Source organism: Trachypithecus francoisi, unplaced genomic scaffold (assembly GCF_009764315.1).
Source record: "Trachypithecus francoisi isolate TF-2019V2 unplaced genomic scaffold, Tfra_2.0 Contig01461, whole genome shotgun sequence".
Lineage (NCBI taxonomy): Eukaryota > Metazoa > Chordata > Mammalia > Primates > Cercopithecidae > Trachypithecus > Trachypithecus francoisi.
The window spans coordinates 12404463-12430589 of record NW_022681433.1 but is presented as its reverse complement, the minus strand read 5'-3'; the positions used below and the strand labels follow the sequence as shown (position 1 = coordinate 12430589).

General features: G+C 39.2%; 1 protein-coding gene across 8 annotated transcripts in view; it reads left to right on the top strand.

The window, feature by feature from the left end:
- TEX26 (testis expressed 26) overlaps positions 1-26127 on the top strand; it is a 52117-nt gene that overhangs the window by 8782 nt on the left and 17208 nt on the right. For 3 of the 8 annotated variants that reach the window (XM_033235959.1, XM_033235968.1, XM_033235941.1), the window contains exons 2-4: positions 3273-3360; positions 20866-21031; positions 24711-24867. In XM_033235959.1, coding sequence (XP_033091850.1) covers positions 3308-3360; positions 20866-21031; positions 24711-24867 — 376 coding nt within the window. In that variant the 5' untranslated portion in view covers positions 3273-3307. Of the gene's footprint in view, positions 1-3272; positions 3361-3825; positions 3928-20865; positions 21032-24710; positions 24868-26127 lie in introns of those variants that run through there. The other 5 variants (XM_033235986.1, XM_033235949.1, XM_033235975.1 and 2 more) reach the window with 5 other exon arrangements.

The following is a 26127-nucleotide window of genomic DNA, read 5'->3' as shown; positions in this document are numbered from 1 at the left end:
TTGCTTTACTCCATGTCCTGTGTTTCTCTTTCAAGCATCTACTAAATTAAATCACAGCTCAGGTGCCAGCTATGCTATCATGACCCCTGGGCCTGCCCTTGCTGCGCCATCTTCTCATCCAAGCAGAAAGAATTGCACCCTCTTCATGTTCCCTGTGACACATAGGCCATCAGCACCACATTAAACTTGTGTTCATAGCTTATCTCTTGGCTTGTGATTTCTCCAAGGCCAGGTCAAGACTCTATGTCCCAGTGCCCCACAGGGCTTGGTCCATGGGAGAGCTTGGGGACTTGTTTGCAGGAGGAACAGAAAATGAGAGAAGAAAGAATGAGGAAGACATAATCACAGGAAAGATGGATATGAGCTACAGAAAAAGACATTGAGACACTGAGAAGAAAGTAGTGACATGCAGAGAACATACTAGAAACAGATTTTCAGAATATTGTGATTACAGATTTCTCAATGAACATTTCTGTTAATGAAGAAGATTAATTCCAATAGCATACTGTACTTTCAGAAGCTTTGCCAATGGAGGTAAAGAGCATGGAATTACAGCCCCGACAAAAAGGGTTGTAGTAAGGGAAATCATTAACATGAAATTAAAGGAAGATGTACCAAAGATAAAGTGTGCATCCAAGCAGGTAAGGATTAGGGAGTGGAGGGAGTGCCTGATCTGTACAAATGTAACACGGGAAGAGGGAGGCTTGCGTGGCCTTGGTTCCTGGAAGCAGTGAGGCATGCTGCTCTTGTCCGTCAGACTCCTGATACAGGCACCTGGCAATTGGTGACCCCAGCTGCCAAACTATCTTCAGAAGGGATAGGATCCTAGATGGGAGCACAGAGAGGCATGTCGTGCGTGCCCACATGATTGCTTGGGAGGTGCTGCCTGGAGTGCTGTTCTGCCAGGCTTTTTGAGGCATATCTGAGCCTAATAGAAATGTGATCTGGACTGTTAGAGTTGTTTGCCTTAGAAAAAAAGGGAGAAGTTATGTGTGGCTTTTGTGCAGAATATCCTTCCCGATCCTTCCAGAAGTCCAATGCAGAAGTTCAAATCAGGTTAGAGAAGGCTTTTTTTATGAATGGCATGCCTCACAATTTCTTCCCTTTTACTTGTTCACACTTGTAATTCTTTTAACAAAGAACATTGAATTCTGCTATTAGGATAAAATGCTTTCAAGCATAAAGTGATGCCCACTAAAGCAGGAATATTGGAGAATGACATCATTTCTTGTAGAGCAGGATTAGAAAGCAGACACTAGGAGTGCATAGAAGCATAGGTACAGAGTGGGGAATACAAGGGGCTAAAGCTTGGGTTCTCTAAGGGGCTTTTAAGTGGAGGTAGAACTTCAGCCAGGGTTAAGGGCACAGGTAATAGTTGTGGATGATCAGCTCCTGATTGGAAATGAGAGTCTGTTAAATTATAAACAAGACTTGATTGGGATAGATGAGGAGATGAACATTAAGAGGTTCACAGATAACAGGAATCATAAATATTTGGCCAGAGCTCCCTATGCTAAGCAGTAGCATCTAGCTTTTTAAAATAGGGAAATTGAAGAAAAATACTTAGTAACAATTGTAATAGGACACATGGAGGGGAACAAATACAGGCAATGAGTATGCAGAATACTGGCTACAGTATTCTAGGGATGAAGTGATAGATCCGAGAGAACACCGTGTATTCAAAAAATAGAGACGTTCAATCGGGTTCTCATGACATCTAAAAAGCAGCAGGTAGCTACCCAGATATGAAGAGTGAGAGAATGACTGAATTTTAAATTTAAATGTATATTCCTGAGAAATTTGGTGATACTTTGTTGACAATGGAGGTTGGGGGAAATAAACAGTGTTGTTGCTCATATCTACCTTAGTTCACTTTCTGTTGCTATCACAGAATACTACATACTGGGTAATTTATAAGGAAAAGAATACTATTTAGCTAATGGTTCTAGAGGATGGAAAGTCCAAGAGCATGGCACTGGCATCGGGTGAGGGCCTATTAGCTGCATCGTAACATGGTGGAGGGCATTGCATGATGACCGGGCAAGAATGTGCTAGCCCAGGTCTCTCATCCTCTTTGTATAAAGCCACCAATCCCATCCTGGGGACCCCTCTCTGATTACCTTATCCAATCTTAATTACTTCTCAAAGGCCCCACCTCCAAATGCTATCAACATATACATTTAGGGATTAAGTTCCCAATATACAAAATTTGGGGAACACATTCAAACAATAGCACTGCCAGTGGTAAGTTCTCAGCTGGCATCCTCCTGGAACCATCAGCAGTATATGACTCCCTTCTCTGGGACACTTTCTTTGAGTTTCAGGATGCCACTGGCTCCTGGTTTCTTCATCACCTTGCTAACAGTGCTTTTCAGACCCTTCACTGGTTCCTCCTTCTCTCTCCAAATTCTTGACATTGGAGTGTTCCAGGTCTCAGCCTCGGAACTTCGGCTCCAAGTCTACTCCTTCCCTCATTGATCTCCCCACTCTCATAGCTTTAAATAGCATATACACCACAGGATTTTGCACAACCATTACAAGACATGAATTAGAACCACGCCAGATAACTTGGAGGGGTTTTCTATCAGACACTGTTAGTGACAGATACAAGAAAAAAATACTTTGTGTCATATGAACCCACTTTTGTGAAACAAAAGGTTGATAACTGAAACCCAATATGTCTATGTATAAATCAGCATGTGATACCTCCATATGTATGCAAAAAAACAGGCACAATTGTTAACATATGCTGCCTGGGAGGAGGGATAGGAAGGGGAGTGGCAATGTCAGGGAAAGAAAGAAGTAAGGAGGTGTCCATTATAAAACTTGATGTATGTGATATGATCCCCTGTGTGTAAAATCATTCCATGTGTATATCTAGTATGATGCAAGTATAGGTACATCTAAGATGATGCATGTAAAGTTGGTGACCAAAACATAATAGTGGGTCTCTTAAGATGATAGAATTTCAGATGAACTGCTTTCCTCTTTATATTTTTATGTCTGTCGTTAATTCTTTAAAATAGCCTGCATGAATGCTCAGGAGAAACAGTAGAACTATCTTTTATTTTGGGGTGAAACACAAGTAAGTCAAGCTTTCCCTCATTCCTATTAGAGGCTGTATTTTGGCCTTTATTCCTTAGATAAAGGAATAAAGATAAATTGTCCAAAATGTTTTCTTTTCTCTTGCAAAGTTATCTTAATTGTTAAAACAACATTTCATCAAAACATTCAGGTTTGCCATTTTTAAAACTGCTTTATTGTACTTTTAGCAGGTGGCCCCAACTGGGATTCCTATGCTACCACTATGAGGACTGCATTCACGCCTAAAACAGGAGCAGTGCCTGCTGCCTTCATTCGGTAGATCATTATTTGAGTTGGATTGATATACATGTTTTAATTTGTTGGCTTGTCTTTTATGACTCAGAATCCAAACACATAGACAGTAATTAGAGAAGCCTCATAAAAATGCTCTTGGGTAGGGGCTACTGTGTGCACAGCTCTCCTCCAAGTATCTGTGGTACCCCCTCCCCTCAAACAGTATCCAGACCTCCTATAGGGAAACCAAGAAAATGGCTACTAATTTTTCATAAAGTTGCTGTGTATTGTGGTTTACAGCAGACCTAATATACAGGTTAATAAGGTTGTGCTACCTAAACATTCATGTGACTTGAATCCATTCCCTTATATAGAGTAGGCAGGCAATGACAATTGAGTGAATAGATGAATGGATGAACAAATACTTGTTATCACAGCATCACCAAGACTAGCCTTGGAAGCTGGAAGAAGGCTACTGTCCCCCTATTCTTACCTCCACTCCTCCAGATACTGCAATATTGGCTTCAACTTCTCCAGTTCAACCTGAGCTGAGGGTAGTGGGAGTTTCTAAACATCAGCTGCCTTTCTGAGCTCTAAGCTCATCAATAGGTGAGTGAGAGCGGGATTAGGGGAGCCCCATCATCTTTCTTTTTTTTTTTTTTTGAGATGGAGTCTCGCTCTGTCACCCAGGCTAGAGTGCAGTGGCGCAATCTCAGCTCACTGCAAGCTCTGCCTCCCGGGTTTACACCATTCTCCTGTCTCAGCCTCCCAAGTAGCTGGGACTACAGGCGCCCGCCACCACGCCTGGCTAATTTTTTGCATTTTTAGTAGAGACAGGATTTCACCATGTTAGCCAGGATGGTCTCAATCTCCTGACCTTGTGATGCGCCCGCCTCGGCCTCCTGAAGTGCTGGGGTTACAGGCGTGAGCCCTTGTGCCCAGCCGCCCCATCATCTTTTACTGTGTCACTGGTAAGTGTGAAATCAGCATAGAGAGCCTTCAATTACCATCTTCATTCTGTGAATTGTGTCCAATAAGAATCTTTTTCACCTTAAGCCTGGCCGACGTGGTGAAACCCCGTGTCTACCTAAAATACAAAAATTAGCCGGACATGATGGCGGGCACTTGTAATCCCAGCTACTCGGGAGGCAGAGGCACAAGAATTGCTTGAACCCAGGAGGCGGAGGTTACAGTGAGCTGAGATCATACCACTGCACTCCAGCCCGTGTGACAGAGCGAGACTCTGTCTCAAAAAAAAAAAAAAAAAAAAAAAATCTTTTTGCCTTAAAAGTTCAAGATATTGAGAAGTAGAATGGAGTATTGGTAAGACCATGGCTATGGAATTAGGCAGAAATGCCTTCTATCCTCAGCCCTCTGCTCTTACCCGTATTATCTCTGCTACCTTGTGCAAGTTAACAAGCCATCTGGGACTCAGTTTTCTCATTGGTGAAATGGGGACAATGATACCTGCCTAAAGTGGCTGTTCTGAGGACACAAAGCACTAGGATAATGACTAACACAAAGAAGTTAGTCATTTTCATTCATTTTTCCCACCATAGTATATGATAAATTTCCAAAAAGTACAAGGCTACAAGATTCCAGATTTCTGAGTTACTAGCTATCCCAGTGAGTTGCATCGTAACTGGGAAATTTTATCATCTGATTGTAACGAAAGTGCCAGGTATATGACTGTAACAGTAGCCTGAAGAAGAAACGTTTAGGGGATGAAAGCCAAAAACAAATAGATAACTTAGGGAGTCTAGGTCAGTGATGTTTGCATTTATATATTTATAAAGTTCTCACAAAAATTTTCAGTGTAAAAATTTTAACTTTTTTTATTTCAATAGCTTTTGCGGTACAAGTGGTTTTTGGTTACATGGATGCATTGCATAATGGTGAAGTCTGAGATTTTAGGGTACCCATCACCCAAGTAGTGTACATTGCACCTAATATGTAATTTTTTATTCCACACTCGCTTCCCTCTCCCTCCCTGCTTCTGAGTCTCCATAGTCCATTATATCACTCTATAGGCCTTTGGGTACCCATAGCTTAGCTCCCACTTCTCAGTGAGAATGTATGGTATTTGCTTTTCATTCCAGAGTTACTTCCCTTAGAATAATGGCCTCCAGCTCCACCTACGTTGCTGCAAAAGATATTATTTCATTCTTTTTTATGGCTGTGTAATATTCCATGTTGTATATATACCACATTTTTTTTGATCCACTCACTAATCAACGAACACTTAGGTTGGTTTTATATCTTTAAAATTGTGAACTGTGCTGTGATAAACATACATGTACAGTAGTCTTTTTAATAAAATGACTTCTTTTCCTTTGGGTAGATACCCAGTAGTGGGATTGCTAGACCAAACGATAGATCTACTGTTAGTTCCTCAAGAAATCTTCATACTGTTTTTCATAGAAGCATACACTATCAGTGTTTCAGTGTTTCCTTTTCACCACGTCGTTGCCAGCATCTACTGTTTTTTTTTCTTTTTGGTAATTAAATTCAACAAAACTTTTTGCAGGAGTAGGGTGGTATCTCATTGCAGTTTTCATTTGTATTTCCCTGATGACCAGTGATGTTGAGCATTTTTTTTCATATATTTTTGGCCATTTGTATACCTTCTTTTGAGACATGTCTGTTCATGTCATTTACCAACATTTTGATAGGATTTGTTTTCTTGGTGATTTCTTTGAGTTCCTTGTAGATTTGGGATGTTAGTCCTTTGTTAGTTGCACAGTTTGCAAATATTTTTCTCCCATTCTGTGGGTTGTCTGATTAATCTAATTATTCTTTTTGCTGTACAGAAGCATTTCAGTTAAATTAGGTTCTATTTATTTATTTATTTTGCATTTGCTTTTGGGGTCTTAGTCATGAATTATTTGCCTAGGCCAGTGTCCAGAAGAGTTTTTCCTAGGTTATCTCCTGGAATTTTTATGGTTTCCCATCTCTTATATTTAAGTCTTTTGTCCATCTTGAGTTGATTTTTGTACAAGGTGAGAGATGCTAGCCAATTTTCCCAGCACCATTTATTAAATATGGTGTCCTTTCCCAAATTTATGTTTTTGTATGCTTTGTCAAAGATCACTAGGTTGTAAGTATTTGGCTTTATTTCTAAGTTCTGTATTCTGTTCCATTGGTCAATGTGCCTACTTTTTTTTTTTAACCAGTACCATGCTCTTTTGGTACCTATAGCCTCGTAGTATAATTTGAAGTCTGGTAATGTGATGCCTTCAGATTTATTCTTTCTACTCAGGATTGTTTTGGCTATTTATGCTCTCTTTTGGTTCCATATGAATTTCAGGATTATTTTTCCTAATTCTGTGAAAAATGATGTTGGTATTTGGATAAGAATTGCATTCACTCTGCAGATTGCTTTGGCCAGTACAGTCATTTTCATAATATTGATTCTTCCGATCCATTAAACACATCCATGGGGTGTGTTTCCATTTGTTTGTGTCACCTATGATTTCTTTCAGCAGTGCTTTGTAGTTCTCCTTGTAGAGATATTTCACCTCCTCCCTGGTTAAGTATATTCCTGGTATTTTATTTTTTGCAGCTGTTGTACAAGGGATCGAGTTATTGATTTGATTCTCAGCTTGGTCATTGTTGTATATAGCAGTGCTACTGATTTGTGTATGTTGATTTTGTAACTTGATACTTTGCTGAATTCTTTTATCTAGACTCTAGGTATACGATCATATCATCAGCAGACAGCAATATTTTGACTTTCTCTTTTCAAATGTGGATACACTTTATTTCTTTCTCTTGCTTGATTGGTCTGGCTAGGGCTTCCAGTACTATGTTGAATAGAAGTGGTGAAAGTGGGTATCCTTTTCTTGTTCTAGGCCTGGGAGGAAATGCTTTCAACTTTTCCCCATTTGGTGTAATGAAAATTGTGGTTTTGTCATAGATGGCTCTCATTATTTTCAGGTATATTCCTTAGATGCCTAGTTTGTTGAAGGTTTTTATCATAAAGTGATGCTGGATTTTATTGAATGCTTTTTCTGCATCTATTGAAATGATCATGTGATTTTTGTTTTTTTGATTCCATTTATATGATATATCATATTTATTGACTTGCATATATTAAAGCATGCCTGTGTCCCTGGGATGAAACCCACTTGATTATTGCATATTATGTTTTTGATGTGCTATTGAATTCAGTCAGTATTTTGTTGAGAATTTTTGCATCAATGTTCATCAGGGATATTGGTCTGTAGTTTTCTATAGACCAGTATTCCTGGTTTTGGGTATCAGAGTGATACTGACTTCATAAAATGAGTCGGAGAGGATTCCCTCTTTCTCAATCTTTTGGAATAGTTTCAGTAGGATTGGCACCAATTCTTCTTTGAACGTCTGGTAGAATTCAGCTGTGAATCCATCTGGCTCTGGCTTTTTTTGAAGTCGACAGCTTTTTTTATTACTGATTCAATCTCACTGTGTGTTATTGGTCTGCTCAGGGTTTCTATTTCTTCCTGATTTAATCTAGGAGGCTTCTATGTTTCCAAGAATTTATTCATTTCCTCTGGATTTTCTAGTTTAAGTGCACTGAGGTGCTCATAGTAGTCTTGAATGATCTTTCATAATTCTGTGGTGTCAGTTGAAATGTCTCTAGTTCCATTTCAAATTGAGTTTATTTGAATATTCTCTTTTCTTTTCCTGGTTAATCTAGTTTATGGTCTATGAATTTTACCTTTTCAAAGAACAAGCTTTTTGTTTCATTGATCTTTTTTTGTTGTTGTTTGTTTAATTTCATTTTGTTCCGCTCTGATCTTATTTCTTTTATTGTACTAGCTTTGGGTTTAGTTTGTTTTTGTTTCTCTAGTTCCTTGAAGTATGAAATGAGGTTGTCAATTTGTGATCTTTCAGACTTTTCGCTGTAGGCATTTAGTGCTATAAACTTTCCTCTTAGCACTGCTTTTACTGTATCCCAGAAGTTTTGATAACTTGTGTCACTATTATCATTTATTTCAAAGGGTTTTAAAAATTTCCATCTTGATTTCATTGTTAACCCAAAAATCATGCAGGAGCAGATTTTTAATTTCCACGTATTTGTATAGTTTTGAGAGTTCCTTTTGGAGTTGATTTTTAGTTTCATTCCACTGTGATCTGAGAAGATACCTGATACGACTTTGTTTAAAATTTATTGAGACTTGTTTTGTGGCCTATTGTATGGTCTGTATTGGAGGATGTCCTATGTGCTGATGAGAAAAAACGTGTATTCTGCAATTCTTGGGTAGAATTTTTTGTAAATATTTGTTAGGTCCATTTGCTCTAGAGTGTAGTTTAAGTCCATTGTTTCTTTGTTGATTTTCTGTCTCAATGATCTGTCTAGTGCTGTCAATGGAGTGTTGGAGTCCCCCACTCTTATTGTGTTGCTGTCTATCTCATTTCTTGGATCTAGCACCAAATATTTTATGAATCTGGGAGCTCCAGTGTTAGATGCATACAAATTTAGGATTGTAATATCTTCTTGTTGGATTAATCCTTTTATCATTATTTAACGACCTTCTTTGTCTTTTTTTACTGTTGTTGCTTTAAAGTCTGTTTTATCTGATATAAGAATAGCTACTCCAGCTCACTTTTGGTTTCCACTTGCATGGAATATCTTTTTCCACCCTTTTTCCTTGGGTTTATATGAATCCTTATGTTTTAGGTCAGTCTCTTGAAGACAGCAGATATTTTGTGGTTTGTGGATTTTTAAAAAATTCATTCTGCCAATCTATTAAGTGGAGTATTTAGGCCATTTATGTTCAATGTTCACAGTGAGATGTGAGGGACTGTTCTAGTCATCATGTTAATTGCTTCCTAGATACTTTGTTTTCTTCATTGTGTTATTTTATAGGCCTTTTCAAAAGGTTCTATTCTAGTATATATTGACCTTTTGTTTCAGGATTTAGAACTCCTTTTAGCACTTCTCGTAAGGCTGACCTGGTAGTGACACATTCCCTCAGCATTTGTTTGTCTGAAAATGACTTTATTTCTTCTTTGTTTATAAAACTTAGTTTTTCTGGATAAAAAATTCTAGACTGACAGTTACTCTCTTTAAGGAGGCTAAAAATAGGACCCCAATCCCTTCTGGTTTGTAAGGTTTCTGCTGAAAAGTTTGCTCTTAGTCTGATAGGTTTTTTTGTTTTGTTTTATTTTTTAATAGGTTACGTGATGCTTTTGTCTCACTTCTCTCAGAATTATTTCCTTCACATTGACTTTGGATAGCCTGATGACTATGGGTGTTGGTGAAGTCCTTTTTGTGATGAATCTCCAAGGAGTTCTTTGAGCTTCTTGTATTTGGATATCTAAATCTCTAGCAAGCCCAGGAAAGTTTTCCTCATTTATTCCCTCATATAATTTTTCCAAACTTTTTACTTACTCTTCTGCCTCAGAACACCAGTTACTCTTAGATTTGGCCATTCTACATAATCCCATATTTCTTGGAGACTTTGCTCATTTCTTTTTATTCTTTTTTCTTTATTTTTTTCTGGGTTAATTCAAAAGCCTTGTTTTCTAGCTCTTAAATTCTTTCTTCTACTTGTTCTAGTCTGTTAAAACTTTCCACTGCATTTTGTCATTCCCTAAATGTGTCTTTCATTTCCAGAAGCTCTGATTTTTAAAAATCTATTTCTTTAGAAAATTTTTTATTCATATCCGGAGTTGTTTCTTAGTTTCTTTATGTTGGTTTTCACCTTCTTATGATATCTCCTTGAGTAGCTTAATAATCAACCTTTTGAATTCTTAATCTGGTACTTCAAAGATTTCATTTTAGTTTAGATCCATTGCTGGAAAGCTAGTGTGATCTTTCAGGGATGTTACAGAAGCTTGTTTTGTCATATTGCCAGAATTATTTTTCTGGTTCCTTCTCATTTGGGTGGACTATTTATTCTAATTATTCTTGAATTTATTTTTTATTTGATTTTTTAAAATTTCTTTTTTCCCCGTTAAGGATGTGACCTTCATGTTTACAGTTTATCGTAGCCTAATTTGGCTCTTGGTGCTTTCAGGCGTGAAGACTCTATACAAGTTCCCTGGTTATAGAGAGTCTTTGTATGATGGCTTTGTCAAATGTCAACATAAATTTAAATAACTGCAAAAGATTAAACTTCCTCCCCATCCTACATATTGACATTTTAAAATAAAACTTTTCAGTAAAACCAATGAACACTCTGAATGCTTTAGCAAATTAATACCTGCCATGATCTTTTAAATAAACACACAAATAAGCTCTTCTTTGATCATTTATTTCATTTCTTTCTCTTCTTGAACTCTCATTCCCACTCCACTTCCTCCATAGAATTTTTCCCTGCTATAATATATTTTATGTTTGAAAGCAATTTATTGATCACTCTATTATATTTCTTTGCAACTATTTTAGTATATTAACTGAAATTAATTTTTAAACATGTTATATGACCCTAAGTATAGAGTTATCACAATTATTTTAGTACACAATTGCTCAAAGCAATAGATACATTATAAATGCTCATAATTATGAAATACAAAAAGTAAATTTTTTTGCAACTGCATCTTAATGAGATAAATGTGGCTGTTTAGTTTTCAATTAGTTCATATATCTAGTTTTGAGTGTTGTTATTTTTAGAATGCAACTGCACTCAGCATCACTTTTTTCTGCTTCTCTCTTTTTTCAATTTATAGATTCTAATGTTAAGAAACCTTGTTCATATATATATATATTTAAATAAGTAGGTGCAAATGAAAGGAGTTCTAGTATAGCAGTGTCACTCAGTACTCTGAACTCTTTCTGAATTATGTCCCAGAAATCACGATGTGATTTTTAATGACTGATCAGCTGACAGCTTGGTTGAGTACTCCTTCAATTTTGTTGAAAGCAATTAATAAGATGATTTATCATCCAGTCATTGAGTTATTCCCTTTCTCAGTTTCTAAGAATATGCTGAAGACACGTCTTAACACATGACTATTAAATTGTACCTGTTACTATTTCACTTGGAGGCAACTTGTTTAATTTTCTATGTTCAAAAAGGATTTGGAAAATGGAAACACAAATTTTAATAAATTTTTATCATACAACTTTTTTTGATAAAAGGCTTTTATCATACTTTGAATGTATTTTTATCAAAATCTTGGAGCTGAACATTTAGCTTATACAGTTTATACCATCTTTATAAAGTAAAATCAGTCCTTGTTCAAATCAATAAGTAAAATCAGGTTTATTTCCTGTCCAAATAAAATCTAATTATACCTTCAATTCAAATAAATGTTAATATATGTTTTGAGAATATTATAAAAAACCACTGAAAAATAAATTATGGAATGCATATTGTAGAGAAGACAATTAAAAGTACACAAGAGAAGTGTTAAAAGATTTGAGTCTGATATGATTAATTATATCCAAGTAACTTATACAGTTAGCTATACGTTTCATTGCATCATATCCAAAAATAATGCAATAAAATGTGTAGATAAATTTATAAGTTGTGTCGGAGCAAGATGGCCGAATAGGAACAGCTCCAGTCTCCAACTCCCAGCGCGAGCGACACAGAAGACCGGTGATTTCTGCATTTTCAACTGAGGTACTGGGGTCATCTCTCTAGGGAGTGCCGGACAATCGGTGCGGGTCAGCTGCTGCTGCAGCCTGACCAGCGTGAGCTGAAGCAGGGCGAGGCATCGCCTCACCTGGAAGCGCAAGGGGGAAGGAAATCCCTTTTCCTAGCCAGGGGAACTGAGACACACAACACCTGGAAAATCGGGTAACTCCCACCCCAATACTGCGCTTTAAGGAAACAGGCACACCAGAAGAATATATCCCACACCTGGCGGGAGGGTCCCACGCCCACGGAGCCTCCCTCACTGCTAACACAGCCGTCTGCGGCGATCTATCCGCAAGGCAGCAGCGAGGCTGGGGGAGGGGCGCCCGCCATTGCTGAGGCTTAAGTAGGTAAACAAAGCGCTGGGAAGCTCGAACTGGGTGGAGCTCACAGCAGCTCAAGGAAGCCTGCCTGTCTGTAGACTCTACCGCTGCGGACAGCGCACAGCTGCAGTCCATTAGGGGAAAGAGCGCGGCCGCTGCAGACCGAACGACTCTGTCTGACAGCTTTGGGAAGAGCCGTGGATCTCCTAACGCGGAGGTTGAGATCTGAGAACGGACAGACTGCCTGCTCAGGTGGGTCCCTGACCCCTGAGTAGCCTAGCTGGGAGACATCCCCAACTAGGGGCAGTCTGATACCCCACACCTCACAGGGTGGCATCACCCCTGAGAGGAAACTTCCAAAGAAAGAATCAGACAGGTACACTCGCTGCTCAGCAATATTCTATCTTCGGCAACCTCTGCTGCTGATACCCAGGCAAACAGGGTCTGGAGTGGACCTCAAGCAATCTCTAACAGACCAACAGACACTCCTTCTGACTGTCAGACGGAAAACTATCAAACAGGAAGGACACCTATACCAAAACCCCATCAGTACGTCACCATCATCAAAGTCCAGAGACAGATAAAACCACAAAGATGGGAAGAAGCAGGGCAGAAAAGCTGGAAATTCAAAAAATAAGAGCGCATCTCCCCTGCAAAGGAGCGCAGCCCATCGCCAGCAACGGATCAAAGCTGGTCAGAGAATGACTTTGACGAGATGAGAGAAGAAGGCTTCAGTCCATCAAACCTCTCAGAGCTAAAGGAGGAATTACGTACCCAGCGCAAAGAAACTAAAAATCTTGAAAAAAAGTGGAAGAATTGACAGCTAGACTAATTAATGCAGAGAAGATCATAACGAAATGACAGAGATGAAAACCATGACACGAGAAATACGTGACAAATGCACAAGCTTCGGTAACCGACTCGATCACTGGAGGAAAGAGTATCAGCGATTGAGGATCAAATGAATGAAATGAAGCGAGAAGAGAAACCAAAACAAAAAGAAGAAAAAGAAATGAACAAAGCCTGCAAGAAGTATGGGATTATGTAAAAAGACCAAATCTACGTCTGATTGGGGTGCCTGAAAGTGAGGGGGAAAATGGAACCAAGTTGGAAAACACTCTTCAGGATATCATCCAGGAGAACTTCCCCAACCTAGTAGGGCAGGCCAACATTCAAATTCAGGAAATACAGAGAACGCCACAAAGATACTCCTCCAGAAGAGCAACTCCAAGACACATAATTGCCAGATTCACCAAAGTTGAAATGAAGGAAAAAATCTTAAGGGCAGCCAGAGAGAAAGGTTGGGTTACCCACAAAGGGAAGCCCATCAGAATAACAGCAGACCTCTCGGCAGAAACTCTACAAGCCAGAAGAGAGTGGGGGCCAATATTCAACATTCTTAAAGAAAAGAATTTTCAACCAGAATTTCATATCCAGCCAAACTAAGCTTCATCAGTGAAGGAGAAATAAAATCCTTTACAGATAAGCAAATGCTTAGAGATTTTGTCACCACCAGGCCTGCCTTACAAGAGACCCTGAAGGAAGCCCTAAACATGGAAAGGAACAACCGGTACCAGCCATTGCAAAAACATGCCAAAATGTAAAGACCATCGAGGCTAGGAAGAAACTGCATCAACTAACGAGCAAAATAACCAGTTAATATCATAATGACAGGATCAAGTTCACACATAACAATATTAACCTTAAATGTCAATGGAAATGCTCCAATTAAAAGACACAGACTGGCAAACTGGATCAAGAGTCAAGACCCATCAGTCTGCTGTATTCAGGAGACCCATCTCACATGCAGAGACATACATAGGCTCAAAATAAAGGGATGGAGGAAGATCTACCAAGCAAATGGAGAAAAAAAAGCAGGGGTTGCAATCCTAGTCTCTGATAAAACAGACTTTAAACCATCAAAGATCAAAAGAGACAAAGAAGGCCATTACATCATGGTAAAGGGATCAATTCAACAGGAAGAGCTAACTCTCCTAAATATCTATGCACCCAATACAGGAGCACCCAGATTCATAAAGCAAGTCCTTAGAGACCTACAAAGAGACTTAGACTCCCATACAATAATAATGGGAGACTTCAACACTCCACTGTCAACATTAGACAGATCAACGAGACAGAAAGTTAACAAGGATATCCAGGAATTGAACTCATCTCTGCACCAAGCGGACCTAATAGACATCTATAGAACTCTCCACCCCAAATCAACAGAATATACATTCTTCTCAGCACCACATCGCACTTATTCCAAAATTGACCACATAATTGGAAGTAAAGCACTCCTCAGCAAATGTACAAGAACTGAAATTATAACAAACTGTCTCTCAGACCACAGTGCAATCAAACTAGAACTCAGGACTAAGAAACTCAATCAAAACCGCTCAACTACATGGAAACTGAACAACCTGCTCCTGAATGACTACTGGGTACATAACGAAATGAAAGCAGAAATAAAGATGTTCTTTGAAACCAATGAGAACAAAGATACAACATACCAGAATCTCTGGGACACATTTAAAGCAGTGTGTAGAGGGAAATTTATAGCACTAAATGCCCACAAGAGAAAGCAGGAGAGATCTAAATTGACACTCTAACATCACAATTAAAAGAACTAGAGAGGCAAGAGCAAACACATTCAAAAGCTAGCAGAAGGCAAGAAATAACTAAGATCAGAGCAGAACTGAAGGAGATAGAGACACAAAAAACCCTCCAAAAAATCAATGAATCCAGGAGTTGGTTTTTGAAAAGATAACACAAATTGACAGACCGCTAGCTAGACTAATAAAGAAGAAAAGAGAGAAGAATCAAATAGACGCAATAAAAAATGATAAAGGGGATATCACCACCGACCCCACAGAAATACAAACAACCATCAGAGAATACTATAAATGCCTCTACGCAAATCGACTAGAAAATCTAGAAGAAATGGATAATTTCCTGGACACTTACACTCTCCCAAGACTGAACCAGGAAGAAGTTGAATCCCTGAATAGACCAATAGCAGGCTCTGAAATTGAGGCAACAATTAATAGCCTACCCACGAAAAAAAGTCCAGGACCAGATGGATTCACAGCTGAATTCTACCAGAGGTACAAGGAGGAGCTGGTACCATTCCTTCTGAAACTATTCCAATCAATAGAAAAAGAGGGAATCCTCCCTAACTCTTTTTATGAGGCCAACATCATCCTGATACCAAAGCCTGGCAGAGACACAACAAAAAAAGAGAATTTTAGACCAATATCCCTGATGAACATCGATGCAAAAATCCTCAATAAAATACTGGCAAACCGGATTCAGCAGCACATCAAAAAGCTTATCCACCATGATCAAGTGGGCTTCATCCCTGGGATGCAAGGCTGGTTCAACATTCGCAAATCAATAAACGTAATCCAGCATATAAACAGAACCAAAGACAAGAACCACATAATTATCTCAATAGATGCAGAAAAGGCTTTTGACAAAATTCAACAGCCCTTTATGCTAAAAACGCTCAATAAATTTGGTATTGATGGAACGTACCTCAAAATAATAAGAGCTATTTATGACAAACCCACAGCTAATATCATACTGAATGGGCAAAAACTGGAAAAATTCCCTTTGAAAACTGGCACAAGACAGGGATGCCCTCTCTCACCACTCCTATTCAACATAGTGTTGGAAGTTCTGGCTAGGGCAATCAGGCAAGAGAAAGAAATCAAGGGTATCCAGTTAGGAAAAGAAGAAGTCAAATTGTCCCTGTTTGCAGATGACATGATTGTATATTTAGAAAACCCATCGTCTCAGCCCAAAATCTCCTTAAGCTGATAAGCAACTTCAGCAAAGTCTCAGGATACAAAATTAATGTGCAAAAATCACAAGCATTCTTATACACCAGTAACAGACAAGCAGAGAGCCAAATCAGGAATGAACTTCCATTCACAATTGCTTCAAAGAGATAAAATACCTAGGAATCCAGCTTACAAGGGATGTAAAGGACCTCTTCAAGGAGAACTACAAACCACTGCTCAGTGAAATCAAAGAGGACACAAACAAATGGAAGAACATACCATGCTCATGGATAGGAAGAATCAATATCGTGAAAATGGCCATACTGCCCAAGGTGATTTATAGATTCAATGCCATCCCCATCAAGCTACCAATGACTTTCTTCACAGAATGGGAAAAAACTGCTTTAAAGTTCATATGGAACCAAAAAAGAGCCCGCATTGCCAAGACAATCCTAAGTCAAAAGGACAAAGCTGGAGGCGTCACGCTACCTGACTTCAAACTATACTACAAGGCTACAGTAACCAAAACAGCATGGTACTGGTACCACAACAGAGATATAGACCAATGGAACAGAACAGAGTCCTCAGAAATAATACCACACATCTACAGCCATCTGATCTTTGACAAACCTGAGAGAAACAAGAAATGGGGAAAGGATTCCCTATTTAATAAATGGTGCTGGGAAAATTGGCTAGCCATAAGTAGAAAGCTGAAACTGGATCCTTTCCTTACCCCTTATACGAAAATTAATTCAAGATGGATTAGAGACTTAAATGTTAGACCTAATACCATAAAAACCCTAGAAGAAAATCTAGGTAGTACCATTCAGGACATAGGCATGGGCAAGGACTTCATGTCTAAAACACCAAAAGCAACGGCAGCAAAAGCAAAAATTGACACATGGGATCTAATTAAACTAAAGAGCTTTTGCACCGCTAAGAAACTACCATCAGAGTGAACAGGCAACCTACAGAATGGGAAAAAATTTTTGCAACCTACTCATCTGACAAAGGGCTAATATCCAGAATCTACAAAGAACTCAAACAAATATACAAGAAAAAAACAAACAACCCCATCAAAAAGTGGGGAAAGGATATGAACAGACATTTCTCAAAAGAAGACATCCATACAGCCAACAGACACATGAAAAAATGCTCATCATCACTCGCCATCAGAGAAATGCAAATCAAAACCACAATGAGATACCATCTCACACCAGTTAGAATGGCAATCATTAAGAAGTCAGGAAACAACAGGTGTTGGAGAGGATGTGGAGAAATAGGAACACTTTTACACTGTTGGTGGGATTGTAAACTAGTTCAACCATTATGGAAAACAGTATGGCGATTCCTCAAGGATCTAGAACTAGATGTACCATATGACCCAGCCATCCCACTACTGGGTATATACCCAAAGGATTATAAATTACTCTACTACAAAGACACATGCACACGTATGTTTATTGCGGCACTATTCACAATAGCAAAGACTTGGAATCAACCCAAATGTCCATCTGTGACAGACTGGATTAAGAAAATGTGGCACATATACACCATGGAATACTATGCAGCCATCAAAAAGGATGAGTTTGCATCCTTTGTAGGGACATGGATGCAGCTGGAAACCATCATTCTTAGCAAACTATCACAAGAAGAGAAAACCAAACACCGCATGTTCTCACTCATAGGTGGGAACTGAACAATGAGATCACTTGGACTCGGGAAGGGGAACATCACACACTGGGGCCTATCATGGGGGGGGGAGGAGGGAGGGATTGCATGGGGAGTTATACATAATATAAAACGTCATGCACATGTACCCTAGAACTTAAAGTATAAAAAAAAAAAAAAAAAATGCAAAAATGCAAACAAAACAAAGTAAAAAAAAAAAAAAAAAAAATTTATAAGTTGTTGTGAAGAGTATAATAAAAAGCATGATGTTTCCTAAATATATTCTCATGTATAAGAATTCTGCTGCTTTCCTTTTGGGAATGATTAAATACTCATCATGTATAAAAACAGAAACAATTTTATTAATTTCATCAGACATCAAATCAAATATTTCCTAGTATTCAATGAAAGAAAGTTACATATAATGAAAATTAAAATTGGTGTGGCAGGTCAGCCTATACTTTCATTTATTGTTAAATATTTTACAACATAAAATAAAATGAAACTTGGCTGTATTGGAGTATTTTGTAACATGATTGGATTCAGAATAAAATTTAAATACTTTATTGAATGATTAATACAAAACCTGAAAAAAAATACAAGATTCCTATTTGTCAGTTTTATCCAGTGTATCTTTAAAAACTTGCTGTCTCGAAAAGGATTCTGGGCTGGGCATGGTGGCTCATTCCTATAATCCCAACACTTTGGGAGGCCAAGGCAGGTGTGTCACCTGAGGTCAGGAGTTCGAGACCAGCCTGACCAATATGGTGAAACCCCGTCTCTACTAAAAATACAAAAATTAGCCCAGTGTGGTGGCATGTGCCTGTTGTCCCAGCTACTTGGGAGACTGAGACAGGAGAATTGCTTGAACCCGGGAAGTGGAGGTTGCTCCAGCCTGGGTGACAGAGTGAGACTCTGTCTAAAAAAAAAAGGCAAGATTCTGGTTATATTTAAAGTGATCAGTGTGACCAGCCTGTGCTGCTTCACCACCTCAGAGCTGCTTTTCTTTCCAGCTAATGGCATGTCCTAGAGATAAGCTGCTAAATGCCTATCTTTAAATGTAGGAGGAAAGGAGTCATTTTAAGCATTCTGCATCCTCTGCTCTTCTCTCAGAGGCCTCTCCCTAAAAGGATGTGAACGTTTTGTAATTGTTAGGAGATAGAAAACCAGACATTCCTCTCAGCCATGCTCTATGACATACCTAAATTCAGAGCCACCCACAAAGATCTAGTACCCTGGGTATAGCACAACCCTTCACTCTAGAAATACACATGACATTGAGAACCACAAGCTCAGGCAAGTGGTTCCAAATGGAGCTTGGATTACAAGGAGGTGTCTCTGAAATCACTCCAACCATGTTTCCCTTCACCGGAGGCCCCCCTCATGGTTGGAGGCTTATTCCTCGAGGCAATGCACCATAGAAAGAGCCTGTGGTGAAATGGGGAAGAGAGAATCAGACAAGGGATGTAGGAAGAAAGAACCCACATACATTTGCGGGTTTGTTCTCAGGTGGATATGTTCTAGGAAAGAGTATATTGAGAAATTGAGATCTGAAAATTGATTCTTTTAAAGCTTTTTGTGGCTAACTGTGGTGGCTCACAGCTGTAATCCCAGCCTGTAGCATGCGCCTGTAGTCCCAGCTACTTGAGGCGGGTGGATCGCTTGAACCTAGAAGTTCAAGACCAGCCTGGGCAACATAATGAGACAACATCTCAAAAAACAAAAATAAAAAATAAATCAGCTGGGCATGGTGGCACATGTCTGTAAGTCCTAGCTACTTGGGAGGCTGAGGTGGGAGGATAGATTGAACCCAGCAGTTTGAGGCTGCAGTGAGCTATGATGGTACCACTGAGCTGCAGCCTAGGCAACAGAGCAAGACTCTGTCTCAAAAAAAACAAAAAATAAAAAACAGTTGTTTGTGCTGTATCTTCTCCCTTTGGAAACTCTCCAGTTTATATCTGAATGACAATAAATAATCATCTGGATGTTTGTTTCCAATATCCCAGATATTTGTTTCTTACAGAGATAATCTGAATCTATCTAGCCCTCTTTTAAAGACAAGTCAAAATGAAATATTTTAAACATACACAAAGGAACATACAAGGAATCCCCCACTATGAGCCAGCAACATTAATCATCGCTGGTTAGCTACTGTTATCTGCACCCTCCACTCATCCTTCCCACTGGAGTATGTGGAAGCAAATCCCAAGCATTGTATCCTTTCAATTCTAAAGATTTTGTATGTATCTCTAAAAGATAAAAAATGTTTTAAAAATTGTAACAATACTATTATGTCACCTTTAAGAAAACCAATTCCTTAATATCAAATGGCCAATCAGCAATCAAATCTCTCCAATTGTCTCATAACATTTTTTTTATAAAAGCAGTGGTTTGAAATTGAACCCAGGAAGGGTCCATACATTTCATTTGGTTATTATGTCTCTTACTTCATTTAATCTTAAAAAAAAAAAAGAGAGAGAGAGAACCTTTTTTTTTTTTTTTCCTGACAAATTCGCTGTTGAACAAACAGAATCATTGTTCTGGGACTTTTTGTTTTTGTTTTTGTTTTATCTCCATGATGCCATTTAAATGATTTCTCTTTTCATGTATTTCCTGTAATCCAACATTGTAAAGACTTCATCTGATTCAAGTTCTGCATTTTGGCAAAGATATTTAATAAGTGGCAATGCATGTATTCACTCAGAAGCTCATAGTATCTGGTGGTCCTCTTTTGGAGCTGCGAGTGGACACTGCTGGTCATTGCCTAGATTCATTATTTCATTAGGGGCTTGAAACTAGTGGTATTTCAATTCTTATATTTCTTCCCTTTATCAGATGGAAGATTTCTATAGAGAGAAGCTTTTCTTCACCAGCTATTTGGTTACACTGAAGTGCCATTTGTACTGGAGAGTGTTCAGCTCTTTAAAAAATTAATGAAATAAATTTCATATTGTTACGTTTTTAAATTTTATTTTAGGCCTTTGTACTTTTGTTAAAAGCCATCCTAAAATACAGCGTTGTTTTCCTTCAAGGAAAATCTGAAATTAAATTATTTCTGGCATCAACTCTTGCGTCAATCTATCTCTTTAAAAAATGTAATGAGTAAAATGATTTGACACCTGTACTTTTGTGAGATTTGGTATTTAACCTCTGACTCTAATTTCTGCTGAGTTTTTTTTTTTTTTTTTTTTTTTGTAGCCAAAACGGTATCAGAAGATTAGGATACACATATTCACTTAGTGATCCTATTCTCAATCAGACACAATATAATGATGAGTACACTTGGAAATCATACTCCAAAGAAGATTTGATCAAAACTGAGGCTACGAGAGGAATCAGGAGCCACAAATCTCATCTCAATGAAGTAAGATAATATCTACATATGTGTTGAATTTAATACTGTATCAACAACCTATAAGAATGAGAGTTTAAATATGTCACAAAGATCTTTCAGCTTCTACAGTTACGGGATACGTGGTTCTTTTCAGATTCTTTCCTGTCTACCTTCTCACATTTATTTCTAACCACTTATATTCTATCCCCTGGAGATTTTTTTTAAAAAAGCACTTTTTAAAAATTGAAGTGAAATTTACGTAATATAGAATTAACCTTTTAAAGTGAACAATTCAGTGGCATTTAGTACATGCATGTTGTTGGACAGCCGTCACTTCTGTTTTTGTTCCAAACCATTTTCATCATCCTAGGAGACCTCATACCCATGAAGCAATTACCCCCGACTCCACTCCCCACCGTCTGCTTTCTACCTCTGTGGATTACCTTTTGTGGATATTTTAGGTGGAATAGGTGTGGAATTCCACCTATTTTATGTGGAATGGGTGACCTTTTGTATCTGGCTTCTTTTCACTTAGCATAATGTTTTCAAGGTTCATCAGCTAAGAAATTATCTGACTAGAAAGATGACAGGAAAAGCACTATTATGAAGACTACCGATGTAGCATCCGTGTAGCAAATATCAGTACTTCCAATTCTTTGTCACAGTTGAATAATATTCTCTCCCATGGATAAACCACAATTTGTCTATCCATGCATCCATTAATGCATCTTTGGATTGTTTCTACTTTTCGGCTATTGTGAATTGTGCCGCTGTGAACAGCCATGTACAAGTATTTGTGCTTAGCCTTATGTTTCATGCACTTTCAAACCTCCATTTTAAAAATCATTATGTTTCCTCTACCTAGAATGCCCTTATCCTGTGCACTAAGGGAATTCCTATATTTCTTTGAGACTCAGATTAAAGAAAGCCCTTCTACCCTGGATGGAAATAACTGATTCTCCCTGTGTGTTTTCTTGGCTTTCTGTTCTGTTCTCCCATCACAAAAGGCAATGCTTGGTTGTAGTAAAGGGTATCATTTACTTGACTGCCACCTGGGATGGGACCACCTAGGATGGAGCCACCTTGATGCATTCAATAGATGATAAGGCATAGAATGAACAGGATTTGATGACTAAAAGGATGCAAAGGATAAGGAAGAGGAAAGTATAATGTTCAACTTCTGACTTGGACAGCTGAGCGTATGCAGATGCTGTTTACTCAGCTGGAACATGGTGGAAGACTAGGTTGGGTGGAGAAGGGCATTGGGGGAACATGTAGTTTTAGTTGAAGCCATGTTGGTTGAAGATATGTCCAACTGACAGTTTAATAGCCAGGTCTGGAGCTCATGGGGGAGAGATGAGCTAGACATATGGACTTGGAAGTCATTAGAATGTACACATATAGCCAATTCAATTTGGTTCCTTGTGTTATCCATTCATTGTAACCTATTCAACCCTGAAAAAAAAAAGTATAGATTTATACATATATATACACATATATATGTATATATCTCCTGGAGATATATACGTAAAACTCCTGTCTCTAAAAACTATATACAAAAATTATATATTTAATATATATATTTATATATATTAAATATATAATAAATAAATTATATATTAATATATAATTTATATATAATATATAAATATGTCTCTAACATATGTATTATTACATATAATCATATATATTAGAGACAAAATCTTGCTTTGTGGCCCAGGGTGAAGTGCAGTGGCACAATCAGAGTTCACTACAGCCTTGAACTCTTGAACTCAAGTGATCCTCCCACCTCAGCCTCCAGAGTAGCTTGAAGTACAGGTGCATGCCACTATGCCCAGCTAATTTTTTACTTTTTGTAGAGATGGAATCTCACTCTGTTTCCCAGGCGGGTCTCAAACTCCTGGGTTCAATCAATCTTTTCACCTTGGCCTTCCAAAGCCCTGGGATTGCAGCCATGAGACACTATGCTTGGTCATCCTTTATATTTTACAATTAATGTAAAAGAGTTGGTTACAATATTATACTGTATGTATACAATATTATACAGTATTTATACACCCACAAACACACGACCATATAATTTTCCCTTCCTCTAAGTACTATTGAAGGCTCTCAACCAGTGAGAGCTAGTGTGGCAGACTGTCTTGTCCTCAGCCAATGAGAGCTAGTGTGGCAGACCGTCCTGTGTGTTCTCAGTCAATGAGTGTTCAAATGCCAGACAGCAGCTCCTGTTAATCTAGGCATTGAATGTCAACAACTGCTAACATTACACAAGAAAAACAATCATATATTATCCGCCTCCTACAGCCCTGTGAAACACCATTTATTCAGGGATGTCTAATCTTTTGGTTTCCCTGGGCCACGTTGGAAGAAGAATTGCTTTGGGTTGCACATAAAATACACTAACACTAATGATAGCTGATGAGCTTTAAAAAACGAAATCGCGAAAATATCTCATAATGTTTTAAGAAAGTTTATGAATTTGTGTTGGGCCACATTCAAAGCCGTCCTGGATGGGGCCACAGATTGGACACACTTGACTTCTAGTTTGGTGAATTTGAGTCTCTGGATCCACTTGCCAATTTGCAAGAAATATAGGGCACAGAAGAACTTGTTAAACAACAAATGCATATGCAATCAACAAAATCCAGACTGTGGGGACCCCTGCACATCAAATGACTTCTTCAATAGATAAATTATAATTTTATATATTGGTTTTTCCAGTTGATAAATTGTGACGGAAAGAAGGGGATCAAGAGAGAACATGAAAATTAAAAGAGATTTAAGAGGCAAATTTGGGACAGTGAGTATACCTAACTATTTTGAAGAATTTTGGTGCAAAGGGAAACTAGGAATAGCTTAGTAACTAGAAGGGGAAGTAGAGTGAAGAGAGTGCTTTGTTTTTAAGATAGAAGAAATAAACATATGCTTGGATACTGACGGCAATGACCTAGCAGAAAGGAAGAGATTCAAGTTGCAAGAGAGAAGTGAGGATTGTTGGAGCGATTTGCTGGAGTAGACTTAGTAGAGAGGGATCTGGTGCTGCAGGCAGGGCTGGGCCTTGCTGAGGGCACCTGCAGCTCCCCTCCCGTCACAGCATGTGTGAGTGCAGGTGCAGTGGCTGGGACACGGTTGGTGGTCTGTGGAGGTTCTGTTCTGGTGGCTTCAGTTTTCTCAGGGAAATAGAAAGCAAGATCATGGGAAAGAGGAACGATGGCAAGAGGAGGTGGAAGTTTCAAGTTTTATCATCCTAAAATCTCTTTGGAGGTGAGAAGAGAGTGCCGGCCCCTCCCTGTCCTCCAGGAAGTTGCTGAGGCCTCTGCCTGTGAGGCAGGGTTTTCCTCAGGGGCTCCCAAGGGGAAAGCAGTCACTGCCCGTGCTCCTTGGGAATGGCCAGAACTAGAATTAACATGGGTTGTTTCTTCCCCTGGTCTTATCTGTAGGAGACTTCTGGTTGGAAGCACAACTCTTTGAGGTTTTCAATCTCATTTTCTCATTTACAATGTGAAAAGTCAAAGAAAGGTACGGAGCCTGCGTTTCGGCTAGGTCAACCAATGGCTCCTGTTGACCAGCTCCCTGTATCCACGCACCTGCAGTGGCAGCTGGTTGTAAAGGATTCTAAAGAATATGTGCACACAGACACTCAGATTATTGATCCTATCAGGTGAACCCATATGGATTTTCTTGAAAATTGTGTTTGCTTTGATAGGGCGTTTTCCTGTGGACGCTACCTCACTGTCAACAAACGAGGACACTAAAGAACAGCCTCCCTTGGAAAATCCCTGCTTCAATGAAAGAAGTTAACAAGGCACTATCAAATCAGTTTATTTCCCTTACTAAGAGAGACTTTGTGGACAGATCGAAAGGTAAACACGTTTGTTTTCCTTTTTTTTGCCAGGTCACGTAGTAGGCACTGGAGTTGCGGTGTTCGGCAGCATGCGTGTGTTCTTCTCCCTCAAGGAACTCCAAGTGTAGGCATGGAAACAGGCAATTTTGCAAATAAAAACCATCAAGTATCCAAAGGTGCACCTTGTGGGAAATGAAGGTTGCTCTGGGCATACAGGAGGACATCCAGCCTAGTGTGGGATGGGAGGTCAGGAAAGGCTTTGCTGCCTGGCCCAAAGGATGAAGAGGAATGGGCCAAGCAAAGAGGTAGGGGAGAGTGTTGTTGCAGGATTGAAGGCCTTGGAGGAACATTTCAGGAACTGAAAGAACTTCGGCAAGAGTAGAGCATCAAGGGCAAAGGGAGGGTTGAGGGAGATCAGCGTGTGCAGAGACCACCCAGTCTGGAAGGGCCTTACAGGGCATACTAAAGAGTTTGGAGTTCCTCCCAGAAGCAATTAAGAGGTTTTTATTAAGATAGTAACACAATTCAGATGTCGGCTTTCAGAAGCCTCATGCTGGCTGCAGAGTGAAGAACGGAGATGGTCTTCAGGACAGGAGGAGCCTGTTAGAGGAGTGCAGAAAGGAGTGAGGTCGCTTGACATAGGGCTGTGGCAGTGCGGGTGGAAGCAGGATCTGCAAGGTGGTGGCATGGGCACTTCAGTCAGCAATAGGCCCCTTCCAGGGTAGGGGCTGTGGCTCTTTGGCTCACATTGTCTCACCAGCACCCACCCCAGTGCCTGGCTTATCACAGGTGATGAAGATAAATATTGGCTGAACAAATGAATGAATGATAGGGATGAGTGACTGACAGATGTCAGGGATAAGGGAGTAACAGGAGTCTGCCTTGGAGTTCCATGTGGATGGGATGCTGGTGTCTTCTGTGGATAAGTAGGAAACCACGAGTGGATGAAGTGAGGGCCATTTTATTCTCTCCCTTGTTAGAGACGAAAAGTCCGGCATGCTGTTCATCCTGCTTCCGGGAAGAGCACATGTGTCCTGGGATGGGAGCTCTGCTATGCAGATTCCCCTGAGAATCCAGATTCTCTTATGCTTCACCTGGCTCTGCCCTTAGGGCTCTGGGGCTAGGAACACCTTTGACTGGTTTTTTGCAGGGTAAGTAGAGATGACATCATAGCTCCCATGTCTCAGGGGGTCAAAAATGGGTTCCATCTATACTGACACATTTTCCAGAAATGACATCTTTGGTGATTCAATGCAATTTTGTTCTTGCTTATCAGCAC